This window comes from Eulemur rufifrons, chromosome 16 (genome assembly GCF_041146395.1).
Source record: "Eulemur rufifrons isolate Redbay chromosome 16, OSU_ERuf_1, whole genome shotgun sequence".
In the NCBI taxonomy this organism is placed as follows: domain Eukaryota; kingdom Metazoa; phylum Chordata; class Mammalia; order Primates; family Lemuridae; genus Eulemur; species Eulemur rufifrons.
The window spans coordinates 89,148,310-89,163,231 of record NC_090998.1 but is presented as its reverse complement, the minus strand read 5'-3'; the positions used below and the strand labels follow the sequence as shown (position 1 = coordinate 89,163,231).

The following is a 14,922-nucleotide window of genomic DNA, read 5'->3' as shown; positions in this document are numbered from 1 at the left end:
GCATCTGCAATTGCTTTAAATTCCAAGGCAATGAGATGGAATTCCCGCCTAGGGTCTCTGCCAGCACAAGACCAGCAGTGAACTCTGCTGCTCTGAGATCCACGGCCTCACACACGGAGAACAGCAAATCCTTTGTAACCGCTTTCCCGAGAGCATTTCAGTGGTTTTGCTGGTGCCCCCTTTGTGCATTTTTATATGCTATGGGGCAGGAAAAAAACTAAAAGCTTAGAATTCCCTTAAATTAACAAAAAAGGTGCTTTAAATAAAATTTTAGATGTCTGTGAAGTGCCATTATACTTATTTTTTTCAAATGAATTTTACATGCTGTATTGTGTCACTCGATCTATTCTTAGGATGACGCTTGTGAACAGATAAAATTATTTCCAGGGTGATGCAGCCTAACAGGAGTATTATCAAAACTATCTCCATGCTCAGCTAAGGGAACATTTGCTTTTCTGGAGCCACTGACAGAAAGTTGGCTCAGGGGCACATTACAGTGAAGTAGTGGAAAATGAAAAGCTCGATTATCTTGGGGATTGCTAAGGAAATGAGGAAAACATGATCTATAAACTCTAAAAGGCAAGTGGATATTTTACCTTCAAGATATCCTCTCATGTGCCATTTTGTATTTATTATCATGTACCTATCATTGTCTTTGGGAACACGAAACATCAGCCTAAGGAAGCTGTGAAAGTGCCCAAAGCTATAGATGATACTGGGCTAGGATTATTCAGTCTATAAACAGATTTTATAATTTCAATAAATCATTCTTGACTTTGTGCCATGAAGTCAAATGATAGTGCTTAGAGATATCAGGCAGGGAGCCTCGTGTGGCTACCTCACCAGCCTCCTGGACGGGCTATTCAAGAGCGCTTCAGAAAGGAAACCTGAAAGGCTTCGGACCGAATGACGCAGCTGAGGCCTGCCAGGCAGCTGCAGCAGAACAGACAGATACCTATTTATACTTGGTTCTCATGGATACAGCTGAGTCCAAGTGAATTACCGTCAAATGAAACAAACATTGAAACAAAGGCTGAAGGAAGGTTCTGAGACCTTTTATCTGTTTTACAGGGAAATGGAGAAGCCCTTACAGAGAATTATGGAGAGGAAGGGCTGACCTACATTCACAACCAAAGCCTGCAATGCCCTCAAATGGTGTCTTGCAGACACTATAATTCACGAAGAACAAGAAAGCTTTGTGAAAAGTTCAAATCTCATGTATCAGTCATCTTTTGGAGATTAAAAGCAGGAATTTTTGAAAAAGCTGGTGAATATGTGGTTCAAATAATGAACAAGATGTATATCTGTTGTGATCCCTTGCCCCTCAAAAAAAACCAAAACAAAATAAAAAAATCCCAACTCAACAAGCTGATTCTGTTTGGTCAGCCAATTTTTAAGGGTTTTACCTTCACAGGTGCCCAGGTTCACTACCTTCAATCCCATGGCAGCTGGGAAATTTGCTCCCCTTAAGTAGAATTAGCTCTTTAAATTTCTTGTAATTTTAAATACATGTAACTCCAACCCTCCTCTCACAGGTGATCGATCATAAGATTTGGAGGGAAAAAAGATCAAAAGACTCATTAAGAAAAAGGGAAAGATCTATGCTTCAAAATCATCTTACAGGATGCTTCCTCAAGACCTGTGGAGGGTCGGAATAGCTTGCTCTTACCGTTTTTGTGCATATTGGCTTCCTGTGTGGCTACGGAGGGCAGTCCCTCCATCATGGAGGTCCACTGTTTAAAGCGAGACTCGGTTCCAGCCTCCTTCCCACCAACCATGCTATAGTCCATGCCGCCAGAGCTGAAGCCTAAAATGGAGAATACCACATTTTATGTCTTTCCGTAAATTTCTAGCATCAGCAACCAAGAGTTCTGATGCAGAACCCATGAATGTCTTCACTTGTCATTGAATGGCCAATTCACAAAGTTTCTCCACTCAGAAACAGATATTTTGATTAAAAAATCTGATCTTTGCTCTTGCTTGCTAAAAAAGTAATGACTCTTTGTTAAGGTGCAGAGATGCATATGGCCACCATCTCAGTGCACGCACACGTCCCCTTTTTCCTTTGGGGCCAGCCATTCTCCAACTGACATGAAGAAGCCTACACATCCAACCAATACGGTACAACAGCAGCGACAGGGATGTGATAAGGGTATCTGGGGGAGGACGGGCTTTGCAGAAGGGACATGTGATCTAGGGCCTAGGGTAGGTATTTGGGTAAGTCAAGGAAACCAAGTACAAAGCTCTCATTCATGACAGTCAAGCATGTTTGGGGAAAGGTGAGAAGTTCAACGTGATTGCCGATGTCTAGCTAACTATGAGATGAAGAGTGGCAGGGGATGGGGGAAACTGAAAAGTCATGCTGTGTAGGGTCTTTATATAAAAGGGCAAGGAGTTGGTTGGGACCTTTTTTTCTCTAAGACAGGAGACAAAGAAATTTTTCAGCAAGTGAGAGAGAGAGAACCAGGTATGAATTTTAAAAAGAGAACCAGCAGTGTGATAATGGGGTCGATGAAAGTCACGGTAGAATCTGAGAGACCATTTGGAAACAGTCTTCATGAAACAAGGAAGACCCCAAAGCTTGAGTAGACAGTTAGTGGGAAGTTATGAGTTCACTTTGCCATAGGCCCCCAGGTAAGCCTCAGGGTTCAGGCTGTCAGCAGGAGTCTTGGTGGGTAAGGTTTTCCCATTGCACAGGGCTGGAGAGCTGGAAGCCACAGGGGAGAGGGCTGGTGATGGAGTCTCACGACGTCCACCACCCATGTGGGTCAGAATGTATACAACACTTCTTTAAACTGACTCTCAAAAAACTAAAATAAAGGACTAAAACAAACAAAATGAAACAGGGGAAGTGAAAAACAATAACCACAGAAAAATGAGAATGAGCCATAGTAAGTGGAGAGCAGTGGCCCAAGTGCAAGAGATGAGCAAGGTTCCTCCCACATCAAAGTGAAGGTGGCCTGTAGGAGCCGAAAGCCAACCTCCTCCTACACAAGGAGATGCGCAACTCTGGCCAGGCCAGACTCCACACCAGTCCATTTTGCTCCCCTGCCATCTGTTGGACCCTTGTTGGTCCTTAAGTTCCATTTATCCAAATCCCACGGAAAGCCCAGGTCATGTTTTTCTTCCCCTATGCTTACCCTACTTGTCTAGGGTAGTTTTATAAACATGTAGCAAATCAAGTTAAAATCTGATACCTTCTTGATCTATGTTTAAAATGTTACTATTTATATACAGAAGTGTTCTTTCACACTGTTTGAAACTAAACTTAATAATCAAAATGATTGCTTGGAGGGGGAGGGTGTGGAGCAGAAATCCTTGGAAGGAGACGAAAATACCTCAAATTACAAATTATTATATTTTTTAAAAAAAAGAAGGATTCAAGGCATTTTTTTCTTTCTTCCTATGTAGCAGAAATGAAATGAGATTGGAGGGCAGGCAGGGAGGTTGCAAGGAACAAAGGTTTTCTGTGACATAAACCTTAATGGCCTAAGCAGGTTGATCTTTGGGCAAATTATACTTCTGCCTCTGAGAGAGAAAACCAGGCCAAGGTGCGAATTCCAGGCCATCTGAAAGCTGAGTTCCAATAACCAAGAAAGAGTTTTTGAAAATAACCTAGGATTCTGGCAAAGACTAAAAAGAATGCAAGGGTTAGTAAGAAGGAATCATTCCTTAAACATTAATTTTATTTGAAGTTACTCTAAAACTTTTGTAAAACTCATAGTGAATTAAAGTTATATAATTTCAGTGGCTTAGAGGTTTTTTGGTGACACATGCAATGTAGAAAATTAGGAGGTATAAATCTTAGAATAGGGAAGGATTCGAGCAGCTCCATCAGAACCTTAGATAAAGTGAGCATCCTTCCCACTAGAAACTTGGCGACCAAGTGCCACCACAATATGGCAGCACCATAACTACAGCAGAAGGTTGGTAAGGAAAAAAAAAACTGAAGGGTGGCAGAGGGAAAATAGGAGATGAAATTGCCTTGAAAGGTTATATCTACAAATCCAAAACTATGAAAAGAAAAATCAGTGCAATATGCACATAATTTTCTATGATGTCACATAGTAACCGGCATGATGCCGGGACATGGAATGTGCTTGATGAATCTTGAGGGAAGGAATTCTGAAGCACTGTGCTCCAGCACCTACATCAACAAAGAGCAGACCAGTGCTTCACTAGTGACCTCTGGGCTATTTATGAACGGTCACAGTTCTAATCCCAGGAAAGTACTTACTTTACTGGACTTGCCACTACATCAAAACCAAATTTCCTCAGTCCACCAAGTGGCTTCCCTGTAATTTCCAGCTTACAAACACAAAACTTTAACTCAAATCAGACAAGCCATTAAGTCTGGCTCAATGAATATTTATGGACAGCCTAACTTGTGCCAGGCTGTCTTAGGAGTTGAGGTACAAGTAGAGATAAGACATGCCCTTTGCCTCCCTGGGACTCATTTCACCAGGACAGCCCTTTCACTTGTCTTATCTTCTTACAAATACAACTCTTTGCCTACCACCTTATCTGCCCTTGCCAGAATTACCTTCTCCTGCCTCCACACACCCCAGTGTACTGTCTATCCATCACTACCATGTGGCTGCTCTTACATCCTTGAGGAAACCCTCTCGAATTAACTTGTCCTTAAATTGATGTCTTCACTCCCTTGTCTATAGTTCTCTATATTCTGCTACTCCTTTTGCTGTAGATTAAAAAAGGTTTACTGCTTTCATAACAAAAAATAAATTATAAAAAACACACCAGTCATAATTAGAACACAACTGTTCTAATCCACATCTACACGCATACTTGATATTGACACAATCATAATCCCAATAGAGATACAAATTGCTCTTCTGTCACTTTTATAATCTCCAATATTCACTGTGTACCACAGTGAAAATAAAATTTGTAAATATTATAAATTTTGATACATTTTAAACATAAAAAGTAAAAGCTGATTGGCATGCACTTTCTAATAATGAGTGACTTTGTTTCTCAGTTAGTTCAGCTATCCATACATAGATAACTATGACTCACTACTAGAACGAGACAGAGTTCACTCTAGTATTTTTAAAATTTTTGTAGACATAAAGCACTAAGACATCTTACTCATATAAATAAGCAGATGGGAATAGAAGGGGTTTTGTTATAACATCACTTAATTCTCTGAATTTCTTTTTAAGTATATCCCTCCCCAGCCCAGTAACACAGATACTAAAACATAATTTTGAGATAGGTCATTATCCTGACAATTAGGTATATTTTCAGTTTTGCTAAAAGCAAAGAATTAGAAACCATCTATTTCACAAAAGAATCAGTAAGAATAAGTTCAGTCGTCATTAGTCATTCTACTTTTTAATTTTGAGAAAATATAACAAAGGAAGCTGTATCAAAACATATTAAGAAACTTTTAAATATTCCTGTTCTTCTTTTACCTAGAGGTATCTTTTTTAGTTTGATATATTCAACATTAGGAAAATTGAAATATTATTACATTTTGACATTTAATTTTTTTAGAAAGTAATTTTAACCTCTCTATATACTTTAAATGTATTTTTAGCAAAATCTTATAGATTTAGTTTATTCAAAACAGGCAGCCAAATCAAACTCGCTTTTAGTCCCAAAATGCATTTTTCAATTCAAATAAATGTGATAATATAAATTAAGGAAAATTACAACTGCAAAATAAATGACAAAATGCATCTCATAAAGCAAATTATAAACAGGTCACAATTAAAATGATAAAGACCTAATGAAATTAATTTATCTCTTCTTTAATAAGATATCAAATGTAAAAACAAGTTAATAAGTTGATGTTCTTTCTCCTTACTTATTTTGAAATAATATAATGCATGGCTAAATTTATAAGTTACCTATGAAACAGGAGTTTCGTAGGTAAAAAACATGAAATTTCTTCAGTGAATGTGTATGTAAGTGTATACTGTGCTCTGATCCTTCAGCCATTAGAAACAAGTAGGAAATAAGCAAAATAATCACAAATAACACTATTAATCTAGTAAGACATCATGATAAAAATTTTCTGTGTATTTAATAAATGAGAAAAGTATATGTTGCTAAAAACTAACAGATTCATAGCCAAAATATAATTTCACTAAATTAGGAGGCAGAAAATACTAAAGATGTCATAAGAACTGTCACTAAAATGAATACATCGTATGATTTTAGGTTTTTAATACTAAGTCAGCCTAAAGGAAATGATGTGAACATTTTCCCATGGGCTTTACCTGATGCATCCTGAAAATGTGTATTTAACAGAATCTGTGTCACTAACCTATCCTGCTCAAGCTGCTGGAAGGTGGTTTTCTTTCCACCTAATGACATGCCCTAGGGATGAGCACAGAGCAGAGCTGAAAAGAACTACGTGCACTTAAACATGTGAAAAGGCTGCTTGTGGCTTTCAGTTGCTCTCTTTCCTTTGCACTGACTGGAATGTACCTCCAGAACTATGCACTCTTTGACAAAAGGGCACGAAGAGGAAAGTTGCTCTGCTTTATTATCACGCAGTGTCTACATTCAGAACAACCCAACACATACCAAAATACCCAGTATCTTCCATCAAGCTTCATCCTCAACAGCAAATGTGATTAAAGAGGTGAAGCCTGGAAACCCCGCAGTCAGAACACCTTCGTTAGCCATCAAGGGAGGCTCCCTCGTGCTTGGTACCCTGGCATTCTGTAGCCCAGCGGAACACACAGTAGGAAGATGTGGGATGGGCAGAGGGTCTGCCCTTCATTCATGTCAAGTGGAAGAAAGGTTATTTTGAATTTAAGACAGTTCTCAACTAGATCATTTTTAAGAAAGAGAACAGTTGGTGGAAATTAAGGATCTGGAAACTAATTCCCTTAAATTATCCAGGATCAAGGATGCCTGAAGTCTTTGCTCACCCCACACATGGGCACCCCAGTAGGAAGATCATGGGGTTAAAGCACAAATAGCAGAGCCATTTGTCCGGGGTCACTTTGTCACCTAGGAGCATGGCCTTCAGGTCTTCCAACTCTAGTTTTTCAAGTTTGCATAGAACAGCATATATTTTACCAAAATAAATTCTAAATGTTGTTAGTTTGAGATGAAACCACTGTGGTGTATGGTGTCTTTAATTCGTAAGTTTTATTTTTGAAATCACTGCTGCCTCACTGATTGGATTCTGCTTACAGCATGTTGCTCAGTTCTGAAAGAGCTACGATTTGTCTGCCAAAAAATTCTTGATGAATGTCAAAGGTATAATCTTACTTAAGCTAATTCTATTTAAATCAAATGAAATACTAATATCAGATGAATTTTTATCAATCTGCCTTATAATTTGAGTTCCTCATGTTTTCAAGAGAAGACAATTTTATCAGTGGAGCAAAACATTTCAACTAGTACATAGTTTAATAGATCATAACCTCAGCCATGTGTAGCACTCACAGCACATACTAACAGTTAAACTGGCTCTTAGAAATTCCTGGTGGTAAGACAGCAGTTTGTTGTTCATAAACATGTTGTAGTAAAAGACTGCTATGGAGCCAGAGAAGCTGGAGGCCTATCTATGCTATTTAGTAATTGTGTGGTGAAATTTGGAAAACCATTGAAACTTGAGAAGCCTCAGATAGCTCCTCTGTAAATCAAGGATAAGAATATTTATCTACATTGTATGGTTGTTGTAAAAACAGAAGGTAATAAAGGTTCAACCCCTAGTAAAGGCTTAGATAGGCAGATTTTTTTTATAAGGTAGTGTTTATCACTAACAACTTACCAGAACCATATCCAGGTATTGGCCCTTTGGTTTGAAGGTCTGGGAGCCCCACATTCAGCGCGTTGGGTACCATGTTGTCCAGATGCGGCTTGGGCCCGACAGGATGAGATGGCGAATGCTTCATGCTGGGCTGCCTCTGCTGCTGCTGCTGCTGCTGCTGCTGCTGGAGTGCACTCACCATTCGAGCCAGCTGGAGGACAGGAGAAGACAGACAAATGAGAAGCCAACATCCCCAACTTCCTAGGAAAAGACCACACGTGATGCCTTTTTGCTACCAGCACTGGAGGTACCCTTCCCATCCTACGTACCTGCTGCTCTTGCTGTTGGCGCACGGCTTGAGAAATCTTTCTCTGGTTCTGTAACAACTGCTGCTGCTGCTGCTGCTGCTGCAAGAGAAGCTGACATGCCTACAAAACAAGGAGGAAATAGGGAACCAAAGTTTCCTAAGATTGACTTCTAGAGAGCACCGAAGGGGTCTGTGCACTGAAGTATGGGTCACTGAATCAGAAGTATCAATGAGGGAAGTAACACAGGTTATCTGTCTATTAGTTACATTTACATCCAGTTGAGCTGATACATCAACCCTTAAGCACACTCAGTAATCTGCATAAAAGTGTGAATTAGTACCCTCCAAACATAAAAAGTGGCAAAGATGTATGAAGCAGATCAAAGCTAAAGGGGAAAAAAAAAGCAAATGTTTTTAGCTACAGGAAGAAAATCTGCCACTTACCAACTGAAACTGGGGAATCTGTGGGAGCTGGCTCAGCATGGCAATTTGTTGAGGCGATAACTGGGGCCCCACGTTGAAAAGACCTGGACTCAGGCCACTGTTGGGAAACTGCTTGAGCATTGAGGCAGAAACCTAGCCAAAAGAAAAAAAAAAAAAGGAATCCTCAGGATTTATCAAAGTATTTTTTTTCTATGAAAAGAATCTTGATGCGTCTAAAGCAAGTGTTAACAGTGATTATCTCTGAGCAGTGGGATTATAAGAGATTTTAATTATCTTCTTAGACTTCCCAATTTTCTACAATAAAAACTATGAATTTTGTACTCAGGAAAACATCTTTAAGAAAAAAAATTTTTGATGACAATATGGCTTTTGCCTAACTGAGAAATTGTTACTGGAAACGTGTCATAAAACAATATACACCAAATTGCACAAAGCTAATACATAAATGTTTACAAGAAAGCACTTCTGCTACACAAATAAGAAAAATATGTTAACTTGTAAATAGGAGACACAGGAGAGTCAACTCATGACTTCTGATAGGAAACACTCCCAGAATCGCAGTGTGGAAGCGCCCGGAAGGTCAGCTGGCCCAGCTGGCTCCCCTCCTTGGTTTTCAGTAGTGAGCCAGGCTGGGCTGCGGGGAAGCTCTGGTGACAGAGAAAGGATTCCCTCCCATCTTTGGTCTGCTAAGATGTTTTAAGTGAGCTGAAATGAGTTTCCCTGCACTTTCATCCACTGAACACACTGGACGAGCTGGGGCCACAGAGAACGAACTTAGGAACTTAGCAGCACGCTGGTCGAGAGTTCAGTCCTCGGGGCAGACTGCCTGGGCCTGAATCCCAGCTCTGCCACTTCAAAGCTGTGTGACTCACAGCAAGTTACTTAATCTTTCTGACCCTTACTTTCCTTATCTCCAAAAGAGGAATAATAATATTAACTTCAGTGGGCTGAGGATTTTCATGAGTTAATATATGTTAAATGCTTAGAGATGCACTCTATAAATGTTCATATTATTCCACAGGCTGGTTCTTCAAATGTCTAGAGACAATGAATACAGTTCTCTTGCATCTCATCTTCAGGCTAAATACAGAAGGCCATTTTCTAGGGTAGTCCCACGTAGACCTGGCCATCCCTAACCATCCTGTTAAAAGTCATGCTTTTATTAATAATGCCCAAGATCTCAATTTCTCTGGTGATCACATCACAACTCCTGATTCATACACTAAGTTTAATGTCAATTAAAATCCACTATATTTAAAAATGCTTCCCCCATGTAATATTTATTAATCATATGTATCCCATGAAGCTAAGTTTTAAAATTTTATTAATTTGTATTTTCATTTGAGCTTAGGACCTTATATTTGCTTTTACGTGTATGTCATGTAGTAGATGCTTGATAAATACCTATTAAATGAATGAGTCTTTATTATATTTTGGCATGTTAAGAGTCACTCCACCAAGTTCTTTTTGATCACATCATTCCACTTATTCCAGTTTGTATTCTCCCATCTGGTCACGGATGGGAATGTTGAACATGACAGAACTGGGATAATCTAGTCATAGGCCACTAAAATGTCCTTTCAACATGAAACAGATCAACCTAGAAATAGTCAATCATTTACTAATTCACACAACTGTTTAGCATTTAGCCCATAGTGTTCCATCTCATCCAATACAAAGAGACAGCATGTCAAATGGTCTGTTAGAGACACATCAACCACATCATTTTTATTTAAAGAAAAATTTTTTTTGAGACAAGAGTCTCACTCTGTCATCCCAGGTAGAGTGTAGTGGCATCATCATGGCTCACTGCAATCTCAAACTCCTGGGCTTGAGCGATCCTCCTGCCACAGCCTCCCAAGCAGTTGCTACTAAAGGTGTGCCCCACGATGACTGTCTAGTTTTTTCTATTTTTAGTAGAGACAGGGTCTCGCTCTTGCTCAGGCTCGTCTCGAATTCCTAAGCTTGAGTGATTCTCCCACCTTGGCCTCCCAGAATGCTAGGATTACAGGTGTGACCCACCATGCCCGGCCTCTATCATTTTTATATTCCAATATGTTTACCAATCAATGAAGGGAATGAGTTAAAACTTGTTAGCAAACTATGATTATTGATTACTGCCACAGATACTCAAAAGCAATCTTTTTGATAATCTAGTCTAGATTCTTGCCTGGAATTGGCACTAAGCTAATCAGTCTTAAGCCATTTTCCTTATTTCTCCCTTCAGAGATCATTTAAAAAAAAATTTCCCCTCACTTCCTTTTAAGGGAGGTATGCTTGTTTCTGATCTGAGGCTGCACACAGAGGGACCTCCATCTTCATCATGGCACTCCAGGCCTCTTTCCCCTTCTTCTTAGAAGCAAGGCTATTGGGAGGGCTGCCCCGTTCCAGTTACTCAGGGTGAAGTCTGGAATTCAGTACTAGGAAGCACACATTCTCCAGCATCTGCTTAACTGGTAGTAAAGGAGCTATTCTGGCCCCAATATGCCTTCCTCTTTTCCTTAAAAGAATTTGGGCAGGAAAGAGGGGTGGTCATTATTGAATTCTCCTTGAAGACTCTCAGCATTTCTCAAAGATCACAGAGAGGGCTCTGAAAATCTTTTCACAAATTATTTTTCTGCTATAGGATTTCACCTGTCTTAATTCTTTTGGTTTGAACGTTCTTCTTAACAAAAGCAATAACGATTTTATTTCCACTTTCTAATCAGTGGGCGTGATACACTAGTCCAAAGCAATGATTCCTTTCCCAGTCACCAAACTGCACCAAACCAAACTCTAAAGGTTCTTTAAATGTGCATACTTTTTCACAAGCCTCAACTTATTTTGTGTTCTAATTCCCTGAGGCACCTCTTATATACATTCATCCTTGCTTTTCCCCTTGCTTTCCACCTTCTGAAAATTCCCCTTTATAAAATGAGTTTATTGGAAAGCTTCCCCATTGGGTCTTCCCTTCTTTTATCTTTCTTTAGCATTATGGTCAGAATTAAAATTTCTCAGTTTTCTAATACTTTTGGGCCACCATCTCTGCCATGTTCTCTAAGAATATATGCCTATCTTTCCTTTGATACCCTTCTAGTCTTGAAACATCTGACCAAGTTCAGGTTTCCTATACTTGTCTCACCTGCTCATTTTCTTACAAAATCTCAGTCACTGTCACTTAACCCTCCAGTCCCCAACCACCCCCCACTTCATCCCCTGCCACTCGTCTGTGGAAAAACTGTCTTGCAAGAAACTGGTCCCTGGTGCCCAAAAGGTTGGGGACCACTCATAACCCACGAATTCTACCATTTTGTAAAGTACTCTGGTTTAAATTAATAGTTCTCCCAGCTGCTTCCTCTCTATCCTAAGATGCTGAGTGTTACCAACCAATTAAAAAACTTGTTTGAGTTTCTGTTTTAACTGTTGTATTCCAAGCAGATGTGAGCACACACTACTGTGCATTCTGCCTTATTACCAGCTTTAGGACCAGCATGAGGAACACATTTCCTCCAGTTTCCCCCAAATAACTCTTCACCTCTCCTTTCAATTCACCCTAAATGTCACCAGTGTGACTTACTATCTCTGATATAATAATTTTAACCGCACTATAATAAAAAGTTTGGGGGGGATAGGGTGTGTATAGATATCCTATGCTCTCAAAACTATACTTCAAACCATAGTCTTATTTCACTATACCTCAATGATCCATGAAATCATATGTACTCTCTTCAGTGTGAATTTTAAATTCATTTGAATTAGCAACTGTACCTAATGTTTTCTTTTTTTTTTTTTTGAGACAGAATCTCACTCTGTTGCTCAGGCTAGAGTGCCGTGTGGTGTCAGCCTAGCTCACAGCAAGCTCAAACTCCTGGGCTCAAGCAATCCTTCTGTCTCAGCCTCCTGAGGAGCTGGGACTACAGGGATGCGCCACCATGCTCGGCTAATTTTTTGTATATATTTTTAGTTGTCCAGATAATTTCTTTTCTATTTTTTTAGTAGAGACAGAGTCTCGCTCTTGCTCAGGCTGGTCTCCAACTCCTGAGCTCAACGATCCGCCCGCCTTGGCCTCCCACAGTGCTAGGATTACAGGCGTGAGCCACCACGCCTGGCCCTGTATCTAGTGTTTTCCATACATTTATGCCCACCTGGAACCTCAGAATGTGACCTTATTTGGAAATAGGGTCTTTGTAGATGCAATCATGAGGTCATACTGAATTAGAGTGGGCCCTAACCCAATAACCACTGTCCTCAGAAGAAGAGGGAAATTTGCAGACAGAGACAACAGAAGGAAAAAAAAAGCCATGTAAAGACAGACACACACACACAGTTGAGGACGCCGGGTGAACACAGAGGCAGAGACTGGAGTGATATATCTATAAGCCAAGGGACAACAAGGATTGCCAGCAACCACCAGAAGCCAGGAAAGAGGGAGGGAATAGATTCTCCCTCAGTTTCCAGTAGGAACCAACCCTGATGCTACCTGGATTTCAGACTTGTAGCCTCCAAAGCTGAGAGAATAAATTTCTGCTGTTTTTTTTTTTTTTTTGAGACAGAGTCTCACTTTGTTGCCCAGGCTAGAGTGAGTGCCGTGGCGTCAGCCTAGCTCACAGCAACCTCAAACTCCTGGGCTCAAAGCAATCCTCCTGCCTCAGCCTCCCGAGTAGCTGGGACTACAGGCATGCGCCACTATGCCCGGCTAATTTTTCTTTCTTTTTTTTTTTTTTTTTAGACAGAGTCTCGCTTTGTTGCCCGGGCTAGAGTGAGTGCCGTGGCGTCAGTCTAGCTCACAGCAACCTCAAACTCCCGGGCTTAAGCAATCCTACTGCCTCAGCCTCCCGAGTAGCTGGGACTACAGGCATGCGCCACCATGCCCGGCTAATTTTTTGTATATATATATTTTAGTTGTCCATATAATTTCTTTCTATTTTTAGTAGAGACGGGGTCTCGCTCAGGCTGGTCTCGAACTCCTGACCTCGAGCGATCCACCCGCCTCGGCCTCCCAGAGTGCTAGGATTACAGGCGTGAGCCACCGCGCCCGGCCTTAATTTTTCTATATTAGATATTTTTAGTTGTCCATATAATTTCTTTCTATTTTTAGTAGAGACGGGGTCTCGCTCTTGCTCAGGCTGGTCTCGAACTCCTGACCTTGAGCGATCCACCCGCCTCGGCCTCCCAGAGTGCTAGGATTACAGGCGTGAGCCACCGCGCCTGGCCAAATTTCTGCTGTTTTAAGCCACATAGTGTGTGGCAATTTGTCGTGGCAGCTCTACGAAACTAATACAGTAACTTTGTTCAACTCTCCAGATCTGTAATATGTTAGCTACTAGTCTCATACAGCTATTGAGCACTTGAAATAAGCCTTGTCTCAATTGAGATGTGCTTTAAGTTTAAAATACATACCAGATTTCAAAGACTTTGTGTCAAAAAAAAGAAATTAAAAATCTCAATAATAATGTTAAGCACTAATTACATGATATTTTGGAAATATTATGTTAAAGAATATATGTTACTAAAATTAATTTTACCCATTTCTTTTTAGCTTTTCTAATGTGGCTATTAAACATGTTTTAATCACATTAGGTGGCTCGTGTTGTATTTCTATTGGAAAGCACTGCTCTGGGCCATCAGCATTGTTTCCAACTTCCTTTCCGAAGTTTTCTTCTGGGATGCACCAGAAATCTCCTCTGCTTATTTCTTTTCCAACCTGCTGGCCTCCAAAATGAATGGCCATTGTCTGAGTTTTCGTATCTCTTTCCTTCTTTGTTCAGTTTTAAAAGCTCTACTGAACAAACTGGCTAGTCTCTGGATTAACCCACTTCTCTTCAGTCTTGGGAAGGGATGCCATCCCTTGGCCATCCCTCACCAAGAGACCATTATTCTCTCCTCTCCCTCCAGCAATTCCTACCACTCAAAATTAGCTAAAGAAAACACCGTTCAAAGTAAAACACGCCCATGGCCCAGCAGTACCCTAGGGAAACTCATCCTGGCAGATAAATATAAGAATATTCACAGCAGCACCATTTATCATAGCAAAAACCTAGGAACAACCCAAATGTCTATCAACAGTAGAATCGGTAGAGGAATAGGTAATTGTGGTCTATTCATATAATGGAATACCATACGAACCACAAATTGCCCAAATCAACATGGGAAAATCTTAGGAACAATGTCAAGAAAAAAAAAAAAAAAAAGCTATATACTATATAATTTCATTATATAAAGGGCAAAAAAAGCAAAAAGAAAACAACATATTGTTTAAAGATAGAAAGATAGATACAGAAAGACTATAAAGAAAAGCACAGGAATGTGACTTTATATTTAGAAGGTATCATCGTATGTTCCATACACCGACAATTTCACAGACCATTAAAAAAATCATACTTTTGAGGACATCCTATCACAGCCTTGTCCAACTTCTCCCTTCTTCAGATTGCAAATGTATTATACTATTCTTCTC

At 40.0% G+C, this 14,922-nt stretch overlaps 1 protein-coding gene across 3 annotated transcripts in view; it reads right to left on the bottom strand.

The window, feature by feature from the left end:
• The window catches only part of TNRC6B (trinucleotide repeat containing adaptor 6B), a 239,552-nt gene that overhangs the window by 13,455 nt on the left and 211,175 nt on the right, over positions 1–14,922 (bottom strand). For all 3 annotated transcript variants that reach the window (XM_069489869.1, XM_069489870.1, XM_069489871.1), the window contains 4 exons: positions 8,487–8,618; positions 8,065–8,163; positions 7,757–7,946; positions 1,670–1,807 (listed from right to left, as the gene is read on the bottom strand). In XM_069489869.1, the coding sequence (XP_069345970.1) occupies positions 1,670–1,807; positions 7,757–7,946; positions 8,065–8,163; positions 8,487–8,618 (559 nt within the window). The remainder of the gene's footprint in view (positions 1–1,669; positions 1,808–7,756; positions 7,947–8,064; positions 8,164–8,486; positions 8,619–14,922) is intronic.